The sequence below is a fragment of the Chelon labrosus genome (genome assembly GCF_963514085.1).
Source record: "Chelon labrosus genome assembly, chromosome: 24".
NCBI classification, from domain to species: domain Eukaryota; kingdom Metazoa; phylum Chordata; class Actinopteri; order Mugiliformes; family Mugilidae; genus Chelon; species Chelon labrosus.
Window position 1 is genome coordinate 8,120,125 of NC_140357.1, and position 26,310 is coordinate 8,146,434.

The window sequence follows — 26,310 nt, forward strand, 5'->3', positions numbered from 1 at the left end:
TCGTCCCCCCCCTTTGCTGACTTTCTCTCTGCCGCACACACACCTTTTGGGTGTAATAAAACAGCAGATCAGAGTCATTGGCTGCTGACAGGGACTGACACTGAAACCTGCTGTTGTTGGAAGGCTGCCTGGGAGATGTTCATTACTCACAAAGCTTGTCGGTTTGGACAGGAGAGGAACAACGGTCTTATTAAGTGGAGACCTGGAGCAGCCGTAGGGGAAATACACACACACCCACGCCTGCACCCACATGGGCTCGGAGAAAAGTTTGAATCCGTGGCTGCTCCTCAGCCCGCTGATAGGCCGCGAGAAGTTGGGGCTGCCAGAAAAATTTAAAAACTTTCCGGCGACGGCGGAATCTGCTGAGCTGGGAGTTTGACACGGCTGACAGACAGACAAAATCGTGACATGACGACACCCGCGACGTCAACGGTGGAGCCTCGGCGCCGAGAGAGAGAGGGGGGGGGAAGCGAAATTCAGCTGTGGAGGAATGTGATGGCCTGGTTTTTACAGGAGCCTGCTGGTATTGATTGGAGTTTCTGATGTCTGTCTGGCTCATTGTATAACTCCCAAGAACAGATTCAATATTCCCGACATGGCTGAACCTGAAGCCTTGTTTCCATAGTAACACCGCTCTCCCGTCTCTAAACATAGCCCTCCTGACTGACTTTAGCTCTGCTCAGATCATCAAGCACAGCTGAAGAGGAGGTAGTTGCATGGACATGGACAATAACGTTCCTGACTTGAGGCAATGAAACGATTTGCTAGCTTGTCGGAACAACCGGCGTCCTGGTGTATTTACAGTCCACGCTGCGGTTAAAGGAACAGAAGATGAAACGCAATGAAACGAGATGAAAATAGGTTTTTATTTCACAAGGAGGCGTTCGCCCATCCTTCAAAAAAACAAAAATAAAGATGTACAAGGCTCCACTTGTTGAGGGGCTCCAATGAGGACACCTGGGTTGTGCTTCCTGCCGTAGAGTTTTAATCACAAAGCCCCCGATTCATCTCTTACCTGCTACTTTTCACCAAGTTTGCAAAATCTTAAAATAGCAGCATCTTTCTAAACAACCTGCTCCATTTCAGCCTCGAGCAAAAGGGGGCCGTCATAAATCAAAGCTACCGCATTTGTGACGGTTCGGGGACGAGAGGGGAGTTGGCTGAATTTGCATTTGATGCAGCCGTCACTGTTTTTTTTATTTTTTTTATTTTTAAGGTAAATATCCACCACTACATCTTCCCCTAATGGGGTCCAGCAGGATGCCGATGATAGCTGAGGCAGAATTTTAAAGGAATTCAAAGAAAATCTGGCCTTGTGTTTGATTCTTTCAGGGTAAATGGCGTTTTGTCACCTAAGCCGATACGTCTTTATCCAAACTGAACCTTTAAGTCTGTTCATTTCCTGATGAAGAACCTGGTGATGTCTGACGCAACCTTTGAAGCCGCGGCATCCTTCCTCATCTGGCTCCGCTCTTTGGCTTGCTGAGCCGTCCTCTGTGGAGAAAAATGGAACATGATGTAAGAGGTTAAATCTGCAGTGGGCTCCGAAGAGAAAAGTGAGATCAATATATCGAGCATTTCTAGATTAAAGTGTCTGAGCGGTGGCATACACATCGAGAGGATCCCCTTATCAGACGGCGCAGCTCTCCGCGTCAGTTTACACGCGTCAACATGTGAAGAGCTTCCGTCCAAAACTGACACCCACTCTGACAAAAATGCTCCCTGGCGTGAAAGCAAAGCCCATTTTGCGTTTACAATAAAAGCTGTGTTTTTATTCTGAAAAAACCCCTGCTCTCGGATCAGTTCTGTTTTTTAAGAAGTGTATTGTCTGTAATTATGAAATATTGAGTGAAGAAGCTCAAGATGTGAAAATGTTCCCAAGACGGATATACTGCCTTTTCTAACAAATGCTATATATCAATATGTCATACGGCCAACATCATGTGATGCTATTACAGGCGATATATAGCTTTGTGAGGGATGGTCTGACTTTTGATCAATGTGTTTGACCATGTATCACATTACTGCCACCATATATAACCCTCAACATGAGTGATGAGACTTGCTTTTTTTACACGAGGATAAAGGAGAGGTCCATCCACAGTGCACCTTAAATGTTAGACAAATTGCTTTTGCCCCTTAAGCCCTTTGGCTTTAAAAGCTGGTGTGCAGTTGTTACGGGTGCAGCGATGCGGAGTGTACACATACGGCTTTGTGGCAGACCGTGCAGAGCGTCTGCAGGTTGTCCAGAGAGCACTGTCCTCCTCCGCTGTAGACCGGCCGGATGTGGTCGACCTGCCAGAAATCCCCTTCGACCGGCGCTCGGATCATCTCGTTCAGCTAGAAGCACACCCAGAATGCAATAGTGAGCGTCTCAGTACGCCGACTTCCTTGGATGCCCTCCCATACTGCTCTAAATTGCCAAAAACAAGCTGTGATTGCACTGCCTTCCCAAACCATCCATCTATGTTAAAGTTAATTTTACGAACTGATGTGATGTCTTTAGTAAAGCTCCGTCTTTCTCCGAGTACTACAGTGACCTAAATTGTTGCCGTGCAGCACACACACACACACACACTCACACACACACACAGATCATTCATATTAAACAAATCTCTGCACCGCGGGGACACTTCTGCAATGCGCTTCACAATAAAAGAAGATGAAAACAGTCACATCAGAGCAAAGCGCCGAAAATGGCGATATCCAGGAAAATAATGAAAGCAAACGGCAGAAAACAGCCTCTAATGAAAGCTGAGATTAACGTAAGCCTGTGTGATTGTGGGGGATAAGACAAGTTGATCAAAACAATATTTGCAGCAAAATCAATGACGGCGAACTCGAACCCTTCTGTTATCCATCACCATTTGATGCCTCAGGTACTGGCAGATACATCACCAAAATGTTTTTGGCCTACATAAAGAGGGCAGCTGTGGGGAAACTCAATCAGGGAGCATTTGCACGTTTGCCTGACGAGGAACAGAGAAATTAGGTTAAAAATACCTTAGGGAACAACACGCTACAGTGGGATACGTCCTCCTATATTCCTGGGAAAGTTTTTGTGACTTTTTTTTAACTGTCCGACAAAGCAAAGATCAGATTTGGAAATTTGTGGCTTCCTCTGGGAGGCAACAATATCCCTAAATGGGGCAAACATTTGCTCGCTAACACCTTACCTCCATGTTAACCCTTTCTACACTCTACATCAGCAGATTCCTTCCTTTCCAGTTATTTATCTAATGTTTTGTGCATTTTTATGACTGTAAGTTGAACAGAAGTTATTTAAAAGTTTTACAACAGTAACCTTAAGCATTAGGGAACATTGTGAGTAAGCTGGTTAGTTTTTAGCTCAAGGCATCACTGCGCTAGCCACTAGAATAGCCTCAAGCGTCACTCATTGTTCATTATATAGTATACGTGTGGCATTTAATGAGTATGTTAGCATGCTTTCATTAGCATTTAGTCGCTAGTCTGGCAGTAGACTCTTAGTTTTGTTTTCCCAACCTGTCATTTTTAGTTAAGGTTGCATGTTAAGGGTACTTATTTATTTCTCTGCATTAAATTAATTAGTCCAGAAAGCAGAAAAGAGTAGCAGACAGACATTGCCAATCTTCAGGAGAAGCTTTGAGCATAGAGCGACTAAGAGAGCCTTCACATGACCTGGATTGATCCAGTGCATCTTCACTCTAGCAGATTTCCTGAGATCCAGTGGAGCAGAGGGGGAAACACTGACCTGGAAACTGAACTAGTGCGTGCGGTAGCTGCTCGCCGGCATTGCCGTCACACATCTGAATTTATTTAAAAAAAATATATATCTGAACGGAAAAAAGGAAAGATGTGGAAGACAAGAGGCGGAGGAAGAGAGGAAGAGAGGATTGCAGGCAAAAAGAAAAGAACAGAGAGCAAGCAAGTGGAAGAGCCGAAGATGATTGAGGGAATTAGAAACACAGAAAGGAAAGCCTGGTGGGAAGAGTTCAGGGCCAAAAATCTATTTCCCTGCTTTGAGACCTACTCCGCCGACATTAAGGCAGCGAGCTGGAATTGATCCCAACAGATTTAAAGAACAGACCTGCTCAAGGGGGCAGAGTTCACTCATTCTCTCTCTCTCACACACACACACACCTCACACATTTTAGTCAATTGAACGTGCTTTTGTGCCAAAACCGTGCACTTTACTGCAGCAGAACCCACCGCACACAAAAAAACCCTGCTCACAGGCACCGGATGGCCCTAAAAATCCATACACACACCAGAATACCAACACACACATGCCAAAATTGTGGTATTCGCACACTCGCACACACCATAAAGAGACCCCGAGGTACACACAAAGACCAGAACCCCCCAGAATGAACCACAGAATGAGCCTATAATCTTAAGGCTCCCTCCACCACTGCGGCGTCTTATCATGTGGCTGAGTTTGTTTCCTCTAAAGCTCGGCGCATCGATCGGCGCTGATGCTGCTGCCGGCATCACTAGGAAGGGGGAATAGTGTGTGTGTGTGTGTGTGTGTGTGTGGTTGGGGGCTGGCTTTGCAGGATAACAGCCAACCAAATCAAACAGGCTTACTGGTCGAGGCCTGGCACTGGGAGAAAAAAAAAAAATAAATCAATGGGCCCAGCAATCCATTTACTGGGAGCTGGCCCCTTGGAGTGCAGATCAACCTGTGTGTGTTTATGTGGGTGTGTGTGTGTGTGTGTGTGTGTGTGCATGCGTAGGTGGGTGAGATGGAGAGCACCGGGCGCTTTTATTTTTGGACAAACACAAAGACAGAAAAAAAAAAAAAAACGACTCTTCTTGTCAGTTATTCAGCTCACATCTGGAGACAGCTCATGCTTTGTGCTCTTTCAAATCGTATTTCACTTGAATCATTAACTCCTGAAACATTTAACCACCTCCACAGAAACGTCCCTCTGCTGTCTTTTTATATAGGGTTCAGTGACGAACGCTAGCATGCTAATGATGCTACATTAAGATGTGGTATTAGCATGTTTTGTGTCCAAAATCCCTCCCTTCTTCTTCCTTCTCTCCCTACCTGCATCAGTGCACCCTTATGTTTTCCTCCACTGAACCAGTTTTGACAGGCACTGACCACTGCAGACTGGGACCACCCCACAAGAGCTGCAGTTTTTGAAGATGCTCTGACCCAGTTGTCTAACTTAGCCTTCGTCAAGAGTCGCTGAAACCCCTCCACTTGCCCATTCCTCCTGCTTCTAACACATCAACTTTGAGGACAAAATGTTCACTTGCTGTCTAATATATCCCGCCCACTGACAGGTGCCACGCCACCGAAATACCCGGTGTTATTCATTTCACCTGTCGGCCGTCACAAAGTCAGAGCTCATCTGTGTATTTTTTTAAAACTGCCTCCTCGCTCGTCTCCGAGTCTCCGACCTGTTTGAGCGGCAGCTGGGCGAGCCAGGTGTTCTCCAGCATCTCCTTGCGCTGGGAGGGCGGGGCGTCGCGCACCTTCAGGAACAGGTCATGGGCGTGGAGGCCGCAGTGCTGGCAGACGCCTTTCTCCACCTCCAGCACTCGGGAGCGCATGTACGTCTGGCTGGAGCGCAACTGGAACTCGTCCTGACACCTGAACGGGCGAACGCAGACATCAACTCTTCACTTTGAGTCACTATTGGTTACTTGTAGAAAACAACACGTATCCAGATGAGAGGAGGTAAGTATCTCACCCTGATTGAAAGTCGTAAGTTTGCCTCTTGAAAAGCACTTGAGGAAAATTGAATTTCTGCCCTCAATAAGTAGCACGACTAAACAGGTTTTTCATGTGTAATAATTCAGTGGACGTGAGTGATCAGGAGAAGGGAGCAACATCTTCCTCAAGGACTAGAGCAAACCAGCAGCTTATTTGTTCACCTTCCATACAAAACACTCCTTATGTTAGCGTTAAAGCGCAGATAATTTCAAATTATCTGAAAACTCAATTTACAACGACAAGAAAGGCGTAGAAAAATGACCGTTATAACTCCTTATAGCAGGTGCAATCTAATCTGGACGCACTGATCTACTTTCTTCTTCACAAACAGTATTCTTTCCACGGCGAAGGCACAGCAGCAAGGTGGAGCCGACATTATACCGCTGTGTTTTTGAGTTTGTCTCGCACACAAACTCTGGAAAGCTCTGAATTTACAGAAATTTAATTTTTAGGCGCCAGATGGGTGAGCTTTGGTGCAAAGTTAAAAAAAAAAGAAAAAAGAAAATCACACGAAGAAACTATGTGAATGTTAATTTAAGATGCTTTTCTCATACTGGCATCTTAGTAAAGTCAGCCCCGATGCAGTCAACCCATCTGGTGCACCAAGATGGGAAAGCGAAGAGATATATATATATGCATCTACAAAGCTGCTCTATAACGTCTAGTGCAACTATCCCCTAGATTTCCCTCAACTGTATGCAATTAGTGTTGCTAACCTGTGGCTGCAGAATCGAGTATCCCACGCCCCACCTGTGGTAGGGCAGGCCTGCTGGCAGGAGAGGCACAGAGGAACGCCCCGACTGTCCACAGCCTGCAGGAAGCCAGGGTCTGACGACGGCTGCTCATCCAGCGTCTCACTGGGTGGACTGTTCAGCCTGTAGGGAGATAGAGAAAGAAATCAATTACATGTATTCGAGAGGAAAGAAGTGCACTCTCTTATCTTTATTTTAAGTTTAGACATAAAGTTCCCTTAATGTGACACTCCTCTTATACTAAATAACAAGTAAACGTCTAAAGAAAGTTCACACATCAGTACTTTAGCATGAAGAATGTTAAGCATTGCAATGAATAGATATCTGAACACTATTAAATGTGAACTTTCCATGTCAGAGGAGAAGATACATGATTTTTTTTTTCAAGTCAGGCGACAGGGCTTCTGCAGATTTGTTTGTCTCTCTGTGCAAAATACGCAAAAGAGTTACCTGGACACGAGTGATTTATATTAATCTGCAAATAAAACTCGTCTCTTTCAACAAAACAGCACAATTCAGTATAAATATCCACTCAATAAAAATAGGAAATTTGTGCTCGCTTCCTGCAGCGTTGAGAAACATACGACTACCGCGTAGGTGCACATACTGTGTTTATATACACGGCGGCGGCGATGTATCTGCAGAGCATTTCCAGTACGTGTATGTGCATGCTTGTCCTTTTTGGCAGAGGACGGCGAAGTCTGGGCATTTGCCATGTTATCCCAGCAGGGTGCTAGAGCCACGTTGGAGGGGACAGATGGACTAAATTCTCTTTCCCCACGGTTTACAACTCAGGCAGACAGAGAGAGGAACAAAGAGCCAGTGCACTACAGAGGGAAATTTAATCATTGAAATGGAGAAGAAAACCTTCTAAAAAAAGGAACCTTGCCGCTTCAAAGTTGAGAAGATACCAAAAATTGGAAGCACCAAGAGACAAATGCTGTGCCAACAAACTCTAGTGGATGAAAGGCAGACGGAAATAGAGTTTCTACTGGTGTGCCCAAACTGAGAACAGGGACAACTTAACACAAAAATACACCAGTTTCCAGTGACTGTAAGAATGTAATCAGCTAAAAAAACCCTGCAAAATATGATTAATGTGATCTAAAATGAATTGATATACATACTTTACATTTGGCTTCAAAGGAAATGCACGCATAAAAGGAAATGAGCATGCTGGAAGCTTTACATGGCAGAATGAGGTAACTCCCTGAAAGCTCATACTTCAAACCCCAACGTGCTTTCAGCAAACGGCACGCAGCCGGCTAATGTTTACCACCTCGGCTCGTCTCTGACGTCTTATACCAAAGGAAAACCAAACGGCACGAGAGGGGAAAGGGATCTGACGCTGATGAGTCCAGCTGTCGAACGACGGAGCGCTCGCTCACTGTTGATCCGGAGGCAGATTTCGTTTTATAGATTTGAATTTGTCGCTTCCGACGGACAGTGACGAGAGTTTTCTACTTCTTTAATTTCAAACACAGGTCCACCTCATGTGTTTACACAACATTTGAGAATATCTTTGGTCTTTCCTGTGAAATAATAGTTTTAAAAGGAAAAAAAACTAAATTATTTCACCCGAAATAAGACATTAAGAAAAATATTATCTTGGTACCGTTGCCAAAACTCATATTTCAAACAATAACCAGCTCTACCTACATGTCACATGTAACTGCAGCTCTGAGATTTGATGCATGCAGATTGTGGGTGCAATAAAAGGTTTAAATTAAAGACTGAATCAGAGTAGGCGTTTTCTCTGCACCATCATCACCCTAAACTGAGATAATCGCTTCCTACATTTAAATTTATACTCCGTGCACATTATCAGGATGTGTGCTACCTTTGACCAAACATTTCTTTACGTATTATTTTACCAACACTTTTGTTTTCTTCAAGCTGCTCGAAGCAAATCCTGAATGGCACCTTTAAGGCGCTTCATGGACTGCCACAGACATTTTCTATGAAACACCACTTGCCGTGTATATTTGTGTGCGCGCGCGTGTCTTTGCAGTAGGTTTCCATAGTGATATTGCTTCCCGGGGTTGAACCGGTCATTGCATCTCACCCAGTAGATTGTATTATGGTCTATATTTACTGTACTAACACACTCAGCGGGCCTTTGAGCCGCTCCCACAAGGCACATACAGATCTCCATGGAGACAGCTCAGGGCAAAGAAAATGAAAATGCTCTGAATCCCGTGTGGAGGGAAAAAACCGTGCGATGAGACAAAAAAACCATGTGCAGACCTTGAGACCTCATCTTTAAAAACCAAATAAAAAAAAAAAGACTGGATCTGTGCACCGTCTAAACTGTGTTTGTGCAGTGGATAACAAGGAGCTGTGGAAAGCGTTGGAGTCAAAATGATGCTATTTAGGACTTTAAAGACGAGAACATCCACCCACGTTTGTCCCTTTAACCAACCTTTCTGTAGCGGGTGGTGTTGGTAAAGACGCAGACCTCCTCTTCACGAAGAAGTTTTCCTTGGTGACCAGTCGAACACTTCCTCCCTCCTGCTGCGCCTTGCTCAGGGAGGCCTGGGCCACCTCGTCTCTGCTGAGGTACCTGTGAAAATGGGATAAAAGTGGTTTTGTGAGGGAATGGAGGATTCGCAGACGTTACATAACCAGAAAGCTTGATGGTGAGAGCTGATTCACTTGTAGAGCATGGGGGAGTAGTTTCAAGGAGATGGATTCATAAACTCTCTCTGGACGGCAATAGCACCAGGTATGATAGGACATTTGAGGCTTCTCAAGCGTATCTGTAATCTTAGTCATCTCTCTTGGACTTCAGTTATCCTGGGACTCAACCACACGAATGTAACACACCATCACCCACAGACCCGGCAAAATTCGACAAAACGGCAGCGCCACATGTACTTTTGTTATTTTTCTTTCGCTCCAAACTGCACTTAAGTGCTCAAATTCCTCAGTTTATTGGCGATATTGTGTTCTGTTTGTGTTCTTATATTCCGTTAGTCTTCTTCCCCCCGCTGAATCCTATTACCGTTGCTGCCGCAGCAATCTAATTTCCCCACAGGGATCGTCAATCATCTAATCTAATCCATCTGCCCCGCCACTGGATTTTATAGTCCTCGTAAGGCAGATGCAAGGCGCGCACGTCGGGGAAAAAAATGGCACAAAACTCTACATGCCAATCCCGGACGGGATTAAAATGACCCCAGGATGTCAGAGTTGACAACAAATACAGGAGTAAAGGGGGGAAGAAAATCACAGACATGTTTGTCCGGGAGAGGGGAGAAAATTCTAGTGGTCTTGAGAGAAAAGTGACCGATCGCCAAATGTTCCCAGGTAACATAAAGGCTTTCCACTGAGGGATGATACGACACTCTAATGGTCTCCACAGAGCAATTATCCTTCCACTTTTCTCTACTGGGAAGTCAGAGGTCGGACTCAGCAGCCCGGTACAGACGCAGTGTCTCGCTCAAAGACACTTTAACAGAGTGGATATTTGCTGACCGGCTACTACTTCACTAACCAACTAGTAACCAGGACACATGCTGTACTTAATGAGCAAAGAACAAATCCATAATGATCCAGTCACAGTTTGATCGACCCTTTCAAAGGATGTTAAGGCTTAGTTAGATGTCTGCTTTCGCGTCTGCACCCAACTTACGCTTCAACTCTTTGCCCATTTCTGAATTATCCAGGAGATGTCAGGAGCTGTCAAGATGGCGACTGCCGCAGCCGCCCACACACAGCTTCAAATCTCCTCTTTATTGAATTCAGTGTGTGGCGTCCAGAGGGCTTGTCCAGCTTTATACACAGTCAATTTGGAAATTATAGCTCCGTTAATGAGTTCAGTTTGTGTAGCGCGTGTTTTGTTGTGATTAGATAACCAACAAAGATCCATCCTGTTTTGCAGAGTATACGGTTTTTTAGCCATTCTGTGAAAAGAAAAAAAAAAAAAATCCACGATAAGAGGCCTGTGTAAACATGCAGTGGTTAAATAAAGAAGAATCTCCTCCAAACTCATCGAGTGTTTCCACATCCAAAGCATAGAGGGAAATTGATTACTCTTAGTGAAGTGCTACCAGCACAGATAAGAAGCAAAAGTTTCAAGGTAAAAATTCTGTTTTAAAAAGAAGGTGTGGAAAGGGAAAACAGCCGGAGAGTAACGGGAGGCAGCTATTTCATAGTGGAGCCGTTCACACGGGCTATCAACTCCGGTGATGAAGCTGTTCGCTAATTGTCGTGCGGATCGATAATTAATGTTGTATCTTCCGAGCATTTATTCTGACGGCTACGTCAATTCTTGAACTTGGTTTGATGAAATTTTTACAGCTGGCAGACAAACACTGGCCCCGCCACCCAAAAATCAATAACTGGAACGGTTCCTAGAGCTGTAGGACCTGTGGAAAGAAAGACCGCCTTAACTAAGAAGTAACATTTACGACACGGCAAAAGATTTTATAAATACGTAAGAACATTTTATATCGGCTGATGCCACAAATGAAGGGGTTTACTGACGTCTTTTCATACAAAAAAACAAATGTGAATGTGATATTTAATTCTACTTAACAGCTACATGATGCATTTCTATCCTGATTGCACGGTTTTCTTGATTAGTAATGAAATACTAGCCTCCATGAAACACCCTGCTATTTGAACAGGGGGGGTGTTGCCACTGCTAAACTGCTTTTAGTGCTTATCTGCCCTGCAGGCAATGAGGTAACAATTTATGCATTTCTGCCACCTCCATCTGGACAGAATACTTTCTTTGGGAGGGAGATGGAAAGAAGAAAAAGGAAAGGTGGATGACAGGAGGCAGAAAGTGGAGGAGAGAGACATCAAAGAGGAGAAGTTTCTCTGGAAGCTGAGGGGAGATGAGGAAGAAGGTAAGTCTCCATCAAACACAAGAGCTTCCTTTTTTGCTTCAAACAGTCCCAGCATAGAGGCTGGATGAAACGAGATACCTTACACTAAACTGGAGTCCAACTGTGCTGGGAGAGTGGGGACACGTGTGTGTGTGTGTGTGTGTTTGCATCTCTTAGTGTACATAATTCTGTACACGAAGGCTGCTCTTTCCTGAGGAATTACGTTGTCTGCCATGGTCCAAATCTTTTCTGACAGCATCGTGGTGACAGCCAGGTTCACTGATTTGTTAAATATCTGTCATCTATCTATGGTAAACATGAACAAATAACAATAACCATTTTGTATTTATCTAAAAATTGTTTAGTCTGCAGAAAATACTAATATTTAGTATTAAAAGTACACTCTTTCACCAGTAGTGATGCTGTGGAGCACTTTTTAAGAGCAGCAATGTGCCTGCAAAAGCAGTGAAGAAGACTGCAAGTTTGCAAACATAAATAATGCATCATATCATTGTGGCAACATCAAAAAAATCTAGTTTTGCATGCGTCTTATGAGAAAAGATATGCAGTACATAATGCATTTTCATAAGACAGGTTGCCTTCAAAGGAAAGGTTTTAGGAAATGCAATTAGACCTTTACCTCTTACATGTTTCTACAACAAGTATGAAGCTAAAACTTGCAACTGGCTCTCTTAGCTTAGCTTAGCTTAGCTTAGCATAGGAATTAGAGCTGGGAACCTGGTCTGGCTTTGTCCAAATGCAACTAAATCTGTCTACCAGTGCCTCTGATTTTCAATTTTCAATTACACCTTCAATAAGAAAGACAACAAGTACATTTCTCAAAACGTCAGATTTCTCAAATATTATTTCCTTTACTTTTGTCAGCATTCAAAAATATCACACAGAGGTGCTGGAGGCTACAGCGGCACTGACAAAACGCAGCAGTTAACCGTGTTTTTGAACTAGATTATTCGGACGTGGTTTTCTTCCGGTAACCGTCTGATGCACAGCTGCAGGGGTGCTGTTGCAGGCTCAGGGTGGCAGCAGGTAGCCGGGAGCGTACCTGGCTCCGCCCACACCGGCCTGCAGTTCAGCGCCGAGGCCAGACCCTGCTCAGCTGTGTGGAATCAAACTAACGAGCTGCTTGCTCTGGTCTGGCCCAGCTGAAACTGCTTTGATTGATTGCTCCTGTCCTCCATTAGCATCAGTGACAGCGACAGCCTTTTCTATGGTGGATATGAGGAGGAACCAGCTGGGGAATATGGAGCGGCTCATTTCAAATGTATATGTTAAACCATAGCCCTGCCATAGATTGGTCGACCTGTCCAGGTGGGATAGGCTCCAGTCCCCTTGCGAGCCTCCAGAGGACAAGCAGTTACAGAAAATGAATGAATGAATGCCCAACCATTAGCTTAAAGGAATGATGTATAACACAAATGATTAAAATCTTTCACAATGCAAATCAATAAATGCCTAACACAATCATGGTCTGATATGATGAAATTCTTAAATGTGTACTCCACCATTATCTTCAGTTTATTCATTATAAGTATCCATCTTGTAAAAATCTGTCTCTGGAGGAGAAGTTTGAGGAAAAACAAGCACCAGTCTTCTCTCGGTTTCAGCTTGAGACTTTTAAATTTACAACAGGAAAAGCCGTTTTGCAAACTAGGGGATGTGGAGGTTGAAAGATGAGGGCATTCATCATGGAGGAAGACGTTAATGGGGATAATGGGAAGTGTAGGATCCAGTGATGTTTGTTCTTTCTTTCTTTCTTTCTTTTTATTTTTGCAGTGTGACTCATTCTAGATGCAAAATAAAATCACAATATCTTAGTTTCTGCTTCTTTTAAAATGATTAAGTTTAACAGCACTAAGGTAGAGCTGAAACTTACAGCGTTAGTGATAATCTAGAAAGATTTTTCTTACGATTACAGTGTTAAATGTTTCTCAAATCCCGAACACATACATAACCCTGGGTCTTATTTTAAATATTTTGAATGCTAGCCATCACTTAGGATTTAAACCTTGCAAACAGCAACTATTAAGTGGAACGTAAGTACGCACATATACATGAAAATCACCGTGTGTGTTTCTTTTTTTGTATCACGGTGATTACAGTCGCGTATTATAGCAGGATATAAACCATTTACAGCCAACGTTGGGGTAATTTTTACAGTGACGCCTGCTTAGGCTGGATGCAAACTGGATTAAACTCTTCTAAAATCGCTGTAAATCATCATGAGTGGCTTACGACGAAAACATCCACGGCGTTGGAAACCCAGGCAAAGTGCATTAAGTTTGAAGTAGCTGAAAACTGAGCGCCTCGGCGCGGGGAAGTTGAGCCGTGATCGCCCCGCTGAGCCGAAGCTGGAGCTTGATTGGTTCTGATTAGTGAATAAATCAAACAGGTATCAAATCAAGTCGGGCCAATTGCCTCCTACTCACACCTTGATTAGGTTCATGCACCCAAACACGGTCCCCCCGGTTGAGAAACACTCTCCCTCACTTGCGCAGACATTCACACACACGAGTCCACCCTGTAATTGGCAAACTCTCCCTGCTACTATCCACGCCAGCTGTAATTAGTGTGCCAGCAACAATGCTTGTATGTCAGGAAGACACACGTGTACACAGACACAGCGCTCATCCCATCTTCTCTTATGCCTCAACTGACACCCTTTGAAACGCCCCCACACTCACGCACTCATGGAAATAATATCCAGCCTTCCACGATGCCTGGGGCAGTCAGTATTTACAAATCCGCTCGCTCCTCTAAAACGTCTAAAACTGCTTCTTGGTTTCTGACACAGCGTTGGGAGCTAACACAGCTCTCTATTTGCACCAATTCAAAATTCATACTAAGTATCCCAAAGGAGGCACATAGTTAAATGAAATCTTCCTGATTGGCTTGTTGGTTCACATTTGAACATGCTCTTCCAAATATGGTGAGTTAGGATTCAAACTATTAAGTCATTTTCTTCAAAAGAAAGAAGCATATTTCAAATTCAAACAAGCAACTATTGATTTTGTTGCGTAAAATGGCAACCCCCGTCTCTCACTGCATTACTTCCTTTCTCTCTCCACTACTACCTTTCAAAATAAGAGCATGAAAGCCCCCAAAATATATATAACTGACAACTGTTGCTGGCTAAATGTACCTCCAAAAATGTCTTTGCCGTTTCTTTTTAATGTTTCTCGTCCTTAACCCTCTATAGTAACGTCGGCACACATTTTAAATTGCGTTTCAGTGAGATGCCGCTCAGTGAGGTTCAGCAGCATGTGGTTTTCACCCAGACAATCAGAGAAGATCAAGGTAACACTCTCGGGTTAAATGTGGTCTACAAAGGTTCACCTCCGCATGAACGTAACTGCTTTATTAGAAACCATGAAGACCAGCTGTCATTGGGCAAGAGGCGGGGTACACCCTGGACAGGCCTCCAGTCTATCACAGGGCTAACACAGAGAGACAGACAACCATTCACACTCATCCCTACGGCCAATTTAGAATCAATAACCTAACGAGCACGTCTTCGGACGGTGGGAGGAAGCGGGAGAACATGCAAACTCCACACAGCAAGGCTTCATATTGTAGGGGTATTTTAGTCTAATATAACCCTTTTGACCAATTTACCTACATTTGTGTTTTGTATTTCCTAAACGTATTTATTCCACTTAAGAAGCAGGAATGCTTCCATACAATGGGTGCGCTTTCTAGAAATGCTAAATGCTACTTTTAACTGCATAAACTAATGGCGATGATGTGCTTGCCTGATATTTAGGTAAATGCAGGTAAAATAAAAATTCCTTTCACCTTTTCTCTTATCAAAAAATATTTACCAAAAGCCAAATCTCCACAGAGCTGCCATGACCGTGTAAAGCTCCTTGGCTGCCATTGCAAAACCACAGATTTTTTAGTAAGGATTTCGTGAAAGTCAAAGAATGTTTCCTTCAAGAACGTTTCCAGCTAGAATCTGACCTCTTGGTGCTCGAGTGAGGGCGCTGGGACGCGGCCAGCTGCTGCAAGCCCAGGGAAGGGCTGTGGAAGAGTCGGCCGCCGCGTCGGAGCAGCTTCTGCTTCATGGCTGCCAGGCTGCTCCACTCCTGAACAAACCTCAGCACCTGTAATGGTGACACACACACACACACACAGACGACACCTCACTTTGTATTCAATTTCAAGCTGAAACTAAAAAGCGCTGGAGCCTTCATCTTCAACACAAATTGATAGTTTGGACATCGCAGCCTCTTTAAAAGCAAAACATTTTTTTTGAAAATACACTTGAGCCGAAAACAAAACAATTCAAAAGGAGACAGTTTTCCAGATAGCTGAACAAAACCCATCAAACCAAAAAGAGAGCGGCATATGCTTTCAACCGAGTCGAGGATTCAAAGAAAATCCCATGGCATAATAACAAATAGCTCACCAGGCACCAGGGCCTTAATGGGCAATTTATCTACATATATTACACCTGAGAAGTGCTTTTTTTTCCCAATAGATGATACCTACAGTCACAAAAAGATGATTTGTGTAAAGATAAAACTCAGAATCCATTTTAGAGAGTTATTCAAGCTCTCATAACATTCAGGTTCTCTTTGTTTACAGATATTTTGCACGATACATCACTTACTACTCATTAAAACCAGCCGTTAAACAGCAACTAGCAGTTAGTGGAGGCAAATGAAGATAGAGCTAGATATTTCTTTATTATAGCTTACTATTTGTATTAGTTGCTCTGCACAAATTGTGATTGGGACGTCTCTGATTATTTATATCACTGAAGGTTAAAGCTACAGAGTGAGATCTTTTGTCTTCCTCTTCTTCTTGTGGTGAAAGTTAATTAAACACAATCTCAACTGTCAACTTCCAGCGCTCTGCAACGAGGAAAAGCCACTCTTGTTTAATCTGCAGTCCCTCCAAAGGAACGCCTTTTTATCTGCAGCATCAGAAACTCGTCTTGGATGCTTTCCAGGTTCTATTTTATTTCGTCCTGACCGTCAGAGAGTCCGGGCGTTTATCAATACCAAGCATGCAAACTTCTAACTTGCACAGTGGGTTGTTGGGATTTGATAAGATCGATTCCGAAGCAGGGACTCTGGAGGACGCGAGGATGCACGACGGTCAACAGCAGCGTATTTGAAATGTATTCTGGCTGGATACCTGGCTGAACCAAGTCCACGTCCTGGTTTTTGGGCTGTACTTGATCAGATGTAACACTACTTGGGCAGCGTCTTGAACGTAATGTCATTGACATTTATATTTAAACAATTATAAACCAATCATTTCCTTGAGACTGAAGGCAACAAGTAACGCGTCTGTCATTCTGACAGAAGAAGAAGAAGAAGAAGACAGTTTGTGGTTGGATCAGGAGTCAAAGAACAGGACGTCACATGGTGGTAGAGCATAGAAACTCTGCTCACGTGTGCAGGGATTTCTAGAGACTCCTGTCAAGTGAAGTACAGTCCCGATGAACACACGCGTTGGGGAGAGAGATCCTGAAATGTTTTGAGAGGTTACCTGGGAGTCAAATGAGACGTCAAAAGTTGCGAAATAAAGGAGGCGAGTGGACGCTCTTTCAAGCCTTCAGTTTTTTCACAAGGTCACGCCGGTTTAATAGGTGACGTGTTGAGTGGGTGGACACTGGGAGCGCTTTGATTCATCACGTGGATCCGGACAAAGTCGTACGTTAATGAAGCTTTTAACACTTTAACACTGCCACAAACATCAGAAAGTATTTTAAGATGAATTAAAAACTGTGTGTTTAGCTGTTTTCATTAAATGTGGAGATATTCTCAACAACATTTTATTCTAGCACAGTATTTTTCTTTTTTAAATGATCGACCATTCGTTTCAAATATGTTGTGGTTGTTTGTTTCTCTTGTTGCACTGGGTCGAGGGCAGTTCACACACCACTGCCTCCCCCCCCCTGCCCCCCGTCCTAGACGTGTTGCAGCCCCGCATTAAACCGCTGGCTTGGTATTGATTTTGATGGACAATTGGAGTGTAACAGGGCATAAATGATGGGTCAGAGGATGGATGCAACTCACGCCCGGGGTTTTACAAACCAACATAAACAACGTGACAGGTGGGGCGTGTGTCAGTTGCTCCGTTACCGCCGCGGCAGATTGCAGGATTTAATATTAGCTGGCTGGCGTGCGGGGGTCGTTTGAGGCGATGATCCGTCTCCTTTAACGACCCTCATAAAACGGCACTTTCTCTTTCGCTTGGTACCCTCGCCTGCCCAAACTCTCAAACCGCACCCCCCTCCCCCCCAACTCTTTCTCTCTCCTCTCTCTCTATCATCCCCCTCCCTCTCACCGTCGCTCCCCCACCTTCAGGGCCTGCAGTGGTGGAAAGTGGGCGCCCACACTCTATCTGTCAGCCTCCCGTTGCCGTGCGGCTGCTCTTCCTGCTCATGATCAGTGGTGTCATTAGTCTCACATGGCAGTGACACACACACACATATCTGTTAGGTTTAATAACCCCAGTACTGCCTTGTGCCGCATCTTCATTGGGTCAGTGGAATTGAAGAGATAGCTCCACCGACTGTGATATGAAACTAAATTATCTTAGTCTAAAATTAAGGTCATCCTTGAAGCAGCCTATGGGCACAGTAACTATCTGCAGGAACTCTTGAGCATGTGCAGAATTTTCTCTTTAAAATTCTGCAGCGTCTCACGGTTGCATTTTTGTCCTGTCAGTCAAAAGAAGATCATGTTGGCACATCTTAAAGCCTAAAAAGTCAGCTCCAGTTTAATTTCAAAGTGTTTTTTTTACAGTAATGACAAATTAAATAGGTACATGTCCCCGGTGTAAACGCTCCCGTCCACATGCACCCCCCTCCCACACACACACACACACGCCTCACGGATATCAAAGCACACGCAAAGGAACACACACTCAGCCTGGCGGGAAGGGCAGACCTGTATTCGATTTTCCCGGCGCCGGCTGAAGGCCTCGGGCAGGTCGTCCCAGTTGGTTAGCTTGATGTCCAGGGGGACGAAGCTCAAGTTCAACGGAGCGCCGTCCTAAAAGATGAAGAGACGGAGACAAAAGGGAGACAGCCTCAAGCAAAGATGCAATCACTCTTAGAAGAGCATTTAGCAACATTAATGATAAGCATATTTAAACGGGTCAATATGAAAATATTACGAACTTAGTGTCAATTCCAAAATAAAGGTCGTGAGATGGAGCTGAACAATTGTAAGACATCTACTACCCACCATGACCAGTTTTAAACCCACTCAATGATTTAGCACGTGTATATAATCTGGTGTCGCTAATTAGCATCGCAGCTACATTGTTAGCGCTTAGTCCCGTGTTTACAGGAGCTAATGGGCGCTACGCGGTTGAAACTCGTCAGTGAACGCACAACAACATTACACACCGCAGTATCTATTAATGCTAAGTGGGTTCGAAAAATAAAGTGTCTCCCATCTAGATTACAAGATTATTTTCACTCATATCAATAACTCAAAAGCGGTGATGAATAGAATTTCATTTAACACTGACATTTAAACAATTCACCAGAAACTCTTTCTTTCTTTCTTTCTTTCTAACCTTTATTCTAGTTAATCCACTAGGCGCGCTGTTAACTGCTCTTATGGGGACTATTTCTTTTTTAAAAAGTAGTTCCAGTTTGTTTCTATATGTCTTTGCTAGAAAGATATCAAATATCTAAGAGTATATGTGCTGTAGATAAATGAATAAATATTGATTTTGGATTCATGAAATTATGTTTTCTTCTCCTTTTCTTTGATTTGTGTCAAATTATGAACAAAACCGCAGAGAACTGCAATAAAACTTGTATCACTGGGCATTTTGCTAAGTATAGAACTTCTTGAAATGTGCTTTCTCTTAAACTACTCACCAAAAAACTCATATGGACATTTTCTTTTTTATGTGTGTGATAAAAGGGTAAAATAAATGGCATCAAGTAATGAAAGTTCGGCAAGGTAGTGGAGATGTAAAGAGTTTCACCAGTGCTGCAAATATATTTAATTTGGTCCAGGAACGTAGTTTTGGCCAAACCACTCTGACTCCCACTCATAAGGCAGAGACAGCCTTAAAAGAAGACAAGGACTCAACGCACAAACTCCTCTTTGGAGATTCCTGATCGACTCCTCACATTTTTCCTGTCCAAACAGTTGGTAAGACGTGGGACTCTGTTGCTGAGTCACCGGCGTAACCAAAGCAAACAGAACCACAGAGCGAATGTCCTATTGAGGCGAATGACGACGCAGCAGAGTTATTGTTTCACAAGAAATGTCAGGGCAATATTGTAGTTATACAATTTGGGGGAGGAGGCGCACACACACAGATAGCAAACAAACCTTCCAGATGCCATCGAATAAAATGTTAACTCCGTGTGTCGGTGAAGGTGGGTGTCAGCCGGTGAACTTTCTGCTTTGTGCAACAGGAGAATTTATTTAGCTGGTGCCGTTACTTTATCAGATGGCAAAAGTTTAGCAGAAGTGGAAACCAGGAAGACAAAAAGAGCCTGTAAGGAACACTTTTAAGTGTTAAGGCTGCAAATATATTTAGAACGACACAACACGATCATTCATTCATTCATTTTCTATACCCGGTTATTCCTGTTAAGGGTCGTGGGGGTCTGCTGGAGCCTATCCCAGCTGTCATCGGGCGAGAGGCGGGGGTACACCCTGGACAGGTCGCCAGTCCATCGCAGGGCTAACACAAAGAGACAGACAACCATTCACACTCACACGCACACCGACGGCCAATTTAGAATCACCAATAAACCTAATGAGCATGTCTTTGGATGGTGGGAGGAAGCCGGAGTACAACACGATCATATGGAATGAAAAACAGTAGACGAACTGATGAGCAGCATTCAGGAGAAGCTCGTCCTAGGTTCTTAGCCTCTCAGCTAATAGATGGGAATAGCTGACTAATGCCTCCTAGCAAGGTACACAGGTGCAGAGCGTTATATGCCAACTCGCCATTGGCTGTAGTGTTTGCTGTAGTGACTGAAGTGTTGCACAAACATTCGTTGATGTTGTTATCAGTCTAAATCAGTTTAAAACGCATATGACAGCTAGCTAGCTCAGTTTGGATATTTTGTGGTCACAATACAAAGAAAATAACCCATAGTCTGTTGTGTTTCATTGGTTTTCTAAACAGACAATTAGATGCCTGGTCAAGATTGCCATTATAGTGGAGAATATTTTGTTGTGGCCAAAGCTTCCACGTGTTTGCATTCAGCTCAAAGCCTCAGTAAAGCCCCCCACAGCCCCTAGCATGGCTCTAGACTTTTGTTTTCTAATGGGGACGTGTACAGCAGCGTGTGAGAAACGGTTAACAAACACAAAACTAAAGACAGAAATAAGCTCAAGTGATTTAGTGTGTAGCGCCAGTGCTAAATGAGAATCGCGGCGGATATGTATTTGGTCCTGTGTGGAACATGAATAGCAACGGCACAAAACCGAAACTGCCACGGTGTAATTAGAAACCAAATACCGGGTTTTGCATGCAATTAGTTTCATTGTGCACTGCAGCTCAGTTTGTACTCTAACTTTAGGTATCTTCCGCCAAGCAATCAGATTTTTAATTACTAACTTGCAGAACTTGAATCCAATTACATTCTTGTTCTGTAATCTGGAAACACTTTATTCTTTATTGGTTGCCATGGTAATTCCTGTGGTAACCAAGGAGCTTGTTAGTGATCTCTCTTGTTTTCCACCCCTTATTCTAATATATGTTTGAAGAAATGCTTCTTTTGTGACAGTGTGCATGCATTAAAAACCAGAAATAATGAGCATAACAACACGCACATACCCATAAGATATGTACCTCACTGTAATTATAGGTAATCATACTGCAGAGGCTTGGAGGTAAGTGCATAATCATTGTAAAAAATAACCACAGTAAAGAACATTTTCCCAGTTATTACTGCTTCATTAGCACTAACTGCTGCCAATTTGAAGCCTGAGATGCCACTTGCCCTCAGTGTTAACTTCAATCAAACAACAGCAAGTGTGCAAAACATCAGGATCATTTTGCAAGAAAGAAGCTGACCAGCCAACTCGTCGGAATTTCAGCTTTCAGAGCCAGGCGTGGAAACGGTGGACAGAGAGGACAGGCAGGGACGGGGAGAAGGGATAAAGAGTCTAAAAGGTCAATACCTGGAGGCAGCCGGCACATGGATTTGGAGATACAAATCAACATTAGGAAGTTTTTTCCTGCGCTGTACCTCCGCGCACAGAGGCCCAAGTGTTTATTTGGATTATGGTAAAATAAATATCATGGAGAGTCAGGGGAACGATGGAGCGGGTTGTGCTGTAACAGCATGGAGCAGGATTAGAGCTTAGCTAGATGTGACTGAAAGGAGGCACACCATCCTCCCCACTAACACAACTCCTAAGATACAATTTCAAAATGCAGTTCTTTTACAGACTCATTAAAAAACGTGAACGGAAAAAAATGTAATTTATTTCAGTTTTTCAAAAAAACAAAGACCTGAGATATACATCAATTTCATGTTATTAGTTTCAGCCACAACATTATGACCACTGACTGAGGAAGTGAATATCACTGACCAACTATTGATTGAATGTTCTGCTGGGAAACTTTTGGACCTGGCATTAATTCGTGTGGACCAGACCAGACCAGACCAGACCAGGCACCCCCACCCCACAGCAATGACACTCCTTTAACCCCAACAGGGTGCAGCCTGACACAGACACACACACACAAAAACATGAAGAACAGCACAAAGCGTTGACCTGGCCTCCAAATTCACTAGATCCCAAATCGATCCAAGTATCTAAGAGATGATCCACAGAGGCCCCTCCCCTCAACCCACAGGATCCCAAAGCTCCCACTAACAACATCCTGTTGCCAGACATCCTAACCATCCACAGGCAGGACAGGTTCAATGCACAAGTAATGCCTGAAATTGCTGCTGTTTGTCTGTAGGTCTATTTAACTCCACATAAATCCCTTCATTCTGAATATTAGCAACATTAACACAAACTTTCTGTGGTTTATCATCCAAACAGATATTATCCCAGACCCATTATGCAAAAAAATGCTAAGCTTTAGCCTAAAGAAATTGCCAAACAGGAATAAAACCAGGACAATAAAAGGAGTGTCTACGTAAGTAAACTTCATGATGCATTTTTCTCTCCTCCAGTCTGCTATCACTACTATCCTGCCACGCTGAGACTGTAAAACGCATGTCACAAAGCACTGATCACAGAGTCTGTCAAATCAAGCGGCCCAAAAAACACACGGCAACACGGTGAGCTGTCTTTCCTTAAAGCAGCCATGTTTCCCCTCACAGGTTCCTCGTACAAAACTATCCACAGACCTATTTAAATCATCACATCTTTTCATCGTCAGGGAAGATTTCGCATGAATTATTTCCGCAGCGTAAGGCATCTCAAGTTTATTCATTTCAGAATAACACCGTTAAGTATAGACTGTGATAATACTGTGCCATTCAATGAGTATTTCAGGGGTTTGTCACAACAGAAGTGACAACAGAACAAGTTTCAGGAGTCTCAGCAAAGCACATCATAAAATGTGTCTGGATCATCCTGACATTGTAAACCACACACATCTGCTTCTCCGGGTGTTGACAGGAAACAAAGCACCCGCCCTCCCGAGAGGTGGGACAGCAAATCCTTGAATAAAACAACAGTTTGATGTGTTGAAAATGGACATAAAATTCCTAATACTCAATGTTTCTCATTCAAACCCCAGTGACAAATCTCCCTCTGATTGTGCTCTGAGCGGTACCCCCGTGTGAATTCTACGCCTGGTCCGGGATTATCCCGATGTGACAGCTTTCCAGCCAGAATTCCTCCAGTTTATCATTTAAACGACAGCGGGGGACATTTATCTCCGCGGCTTATCGTCTCAGCCACGCGTGCATGACGCTCGCCTATTGCCGTCAGGGTAATATTCCATTGGTGATTCAGTTCGGCGCTTTGGTCTTCTCCATGTAAAACCCTCTTGTCTCTTATCTGCTTTAGTTGGGAAAGGGGTTTGATCCCTCATGAATGAAACAAAAGGGCGTTAAGTATCAGAGTGCGATCAATACTGAGGTCTGTTGGCAAGTGGCACTCAAAAAGGAGTGGCAAGAATGCACAGGAGAAGGTTGAGCCTTGAAAGCAGCTAAAAGAACATTTTACTTGATTGCGTAATGAAGCCTCTGTGGGGGACTGTCTGCAGTTCATTTAAAACACAACATGACTGGTTGCAGGTCTGCTTCCTTTTCTGGCTGAGCGCCTTTTGTTGCAATGTCTTGGTCAGCTCTTTCAAAATGAATCGACCGCAGCTTGTTAGGGGACATCTACACGTTTATGACTGATCTATCATTTGTTCCCTCAGCGGCCTGAAGCGCTGTCAGGGAAGACAGTGTTGTTGTTGTTGTTGTTCATCACTATTTGAACAGAGCAGGGCAAGGTGCTCGCTTCTTCTTTTTTTTTTTTTTTTTGGGCTATCTTAGCGATCATTAGTCACCGTCAGTCAGGAACACAGAAAACAGTATTATTAAAGAGGGACTCTGGTGATTTAGTATTGAGCTTCCATAAAGTTGGGAGACAAGTGAGAGTTTTGTCCTCATGCTGTTGTTTTGTTCAATCTTTTTTCTGTCCAGTAGTTGTCACATAACCAGACACAACCCCATGTATAGCAGGGTTAATAATGCCTCTTAAAGGGGAACTACTGTTTTTTTACAACCTGGACCTTATTTCTGGCATAAAATACAATCGTATACTCATATAACCATAAATATAATCATATTCCATGTAACTTTGGTGTCATTTACATCCGCGTATATCCATATAGTGGGAGTGAATGGGGCACCGAAACGCAGCCTCTAAATAACGCATTATCTGCCGCGAAACTCGTTCATTTCACCAATATTTTGTTATAATACGCTAGTGCTATGCCACGTTGAGTCCAGTTTGTTGTTCTTTGGCCAGCTGTTCCTCTCTCTGCCTCCACATCCTCCTTTCAACGAGCTCCTCATCCGTATTCTCTGGCTCATAGGTATTCTCTGGCTGATAACAGGTAACTCCGGATTCAAGGGGGAATAGCACTAGCGTATGATAACAAAATATTGGTGAAATGAACAAGTTTCGGGGCAGATAATGCGTTATTTAGAGGCTGCGTTTCGGTGCCCCAGTCACTCCCACTATATCGTCTGAACGACTTCAAATAACACTAAAGTTATATGGGTGAGTAAACGATTGTATTTTATGAAATAAAGGTCCAGGTTGTAAAAAACAGTAGTTCCCCTTGAAATATTACTTCTTAATCTTTTGACGGGTACTGTAAGATGCCCAAACTGGTCTGCAACACAGAGATCTCAAGTTGCAATGGTCAACCAATGGCAAACAGTGCAAGAGGAAAATACCTTCCCATACCAGCAGGTGGCAGTAGCACGTATTCACCAAAAAACAAAAAGAAACCAGAAGAAGTCGGGCTGGCTATTTAGATCTAATGCAACTCTCAAATGCAGCGTCTTTCACTGGATCCTTTCTACGGAGTAAACACCCGTCCTCAGTTTGAAGTTCAAACGTTTTGTTCGCCTGAAGCCGAGATAACCCCGAAGACATTACTATGACATTATCAGGTTTATTTTCTCATACCTGACAAAGCTCCTCAAACGCCACAGAAGACCTTCAGAGCAGTACAAGGAAACCTCATATTTAAAACTGCTGCTTTAAAGATGACATTTGTGCACCAAGATGAAATCCTTAGATGACCACCTTCTTGGGAGATTGCAGATGAAAGTGGAGAAGTTCGAAGGAGGATTGGAGATGACGTGGGGTGGATGGGGTGGGGGGGGCTCCTTGTTAAATTGTATTGGTAATCCTTTCGTAATTCTTAAACCTTTAATTTGTATTGAGCAGAAGAATATAAATGGGTTTGAAGAGCTTTTCTTTCACCTTTTACCACACAGCCTCAATCAATCCCAGAGAACTGAACAAAAACATGCGAAATGACTCAAACAGGCTCCTCTGTTATTAGGAGGAAATCAAGAATTGTATCGAGCATCAAGGTCTTTCCGTTTTCTTTATACCGCGCTAAATCTTTAATGCCACCTTATAGCATATTTTTCTAGCCCTCATCAAAGTTGATTGCCCTTTCAGTCACCATTAGTTCAGAGCATTTTTCACTCTTAGACTTTAGACTCTCTTCGCGGTGCCTGAAACTATTTTCTCACATCTGTGTTGTCTGCTAATTAGCAATGAGTGGAGGAACTGGATGTGTCTTATTTTTATAACTGGATCGTTATTTGCAGCTCAAACTTGAAAAAGAGTTGTTGATCTCAAAAAAATAAAAATTAAAGAAGAAGAGGAAATAATTTAATTATGTTTTTTTTTTTTACTGGAACAGAACATTTGAGTGGGCATCAAACCTCAATTTGCCCTTTTGTTTTTTTTTACTTAATCAGTATTGCTTTGAGACACTGAAATAAAAATTATAACATCAGACAGGTTTTTAATTTCCTCCCACTTAAAAACACACAAGAAAGGTTAGCATCTTCAAATAGCTGCAGAAATAACAGCTAATTTAATTATTCAACACCGAGCGCTCAAACGTGTGACATGATATCACCTTATATTTACTTGTAAAGGAAGGAAACGCTTACAAAAGAAAAATTGAAGAGTGTTTGTGCTGCACACTTGTTGATGTGAGTTTACTGATGGCGAATTGAACTAAACAACTGTAAAGAACACGTAATGTGTTGCTTTGTCTCTTTTATTTGTTGTTTGCGTCTTGAAAATAGGCCCACGGTGTTTATATATGTATTTTTTCTCTTGCAGCTAGACAGACACAACCTATGGTGTTTTGAAACTTCAGGTGAAAATCCATCGCAAGGACGTCCGCCTCTAAACTAGCGGCCTGGAAACTACCCACAAAACTATTTTTTGGGGAAAGTTGTCACTCCGTTGGAAACCTGACAAAGATTTGCTGATTGGTTGCAGGACTAATTGCGTGAAAAGGTATTTTTTTTTTGTCTGTATCGGTTGAA

At 43.3% G+C, this 26,310-nt stretch overlaps 1 protein-coding gene across 1 annotated transcript in view; it reads right to left on the reverse strand.

The window, feature by feature from the left end:
- Positions 1-844: 844 nt before the first annotated feature.
- The window catches only part of zranb3 (zinc finger, RAN-binding domain containing 3), a 69,821-nt gene continuing 44,355 nt past the window's right edge, over positions 845-26,310 (reverse strand). The window contains exons 15-21 of the mRNA XM_084574022.1: positions 18,221-18,325; positions 15,276-15,418; positions 8,885-9,025; positions 6,427-6,585; positions 5,395-5,587; positions 2,209-2,340; positions 845-1,494 (exon numbers count right to left, since the gene is read on the reverse strand). Coding sequence (XP_084430148.1) covers positions 1,396-1,494; positions 2,209-2,340; positions 5,395-5,587; positions 6,427-6,585; positions 8,885-9,025; positions 15,276-15,418; positions 18,221-18,325 — 972 coding nt within the window. The 3' untranslated portion in view covers positions 845-1,395. The remainder of the gene's footprint in view (positions 1,495-2,208; positions 2,341-5,394; positions 5,588-6,426; positions 6,586-8,884; positions 9,026-15,275; positions 15,419-18,220; positions 18,326-26,310) is intronic.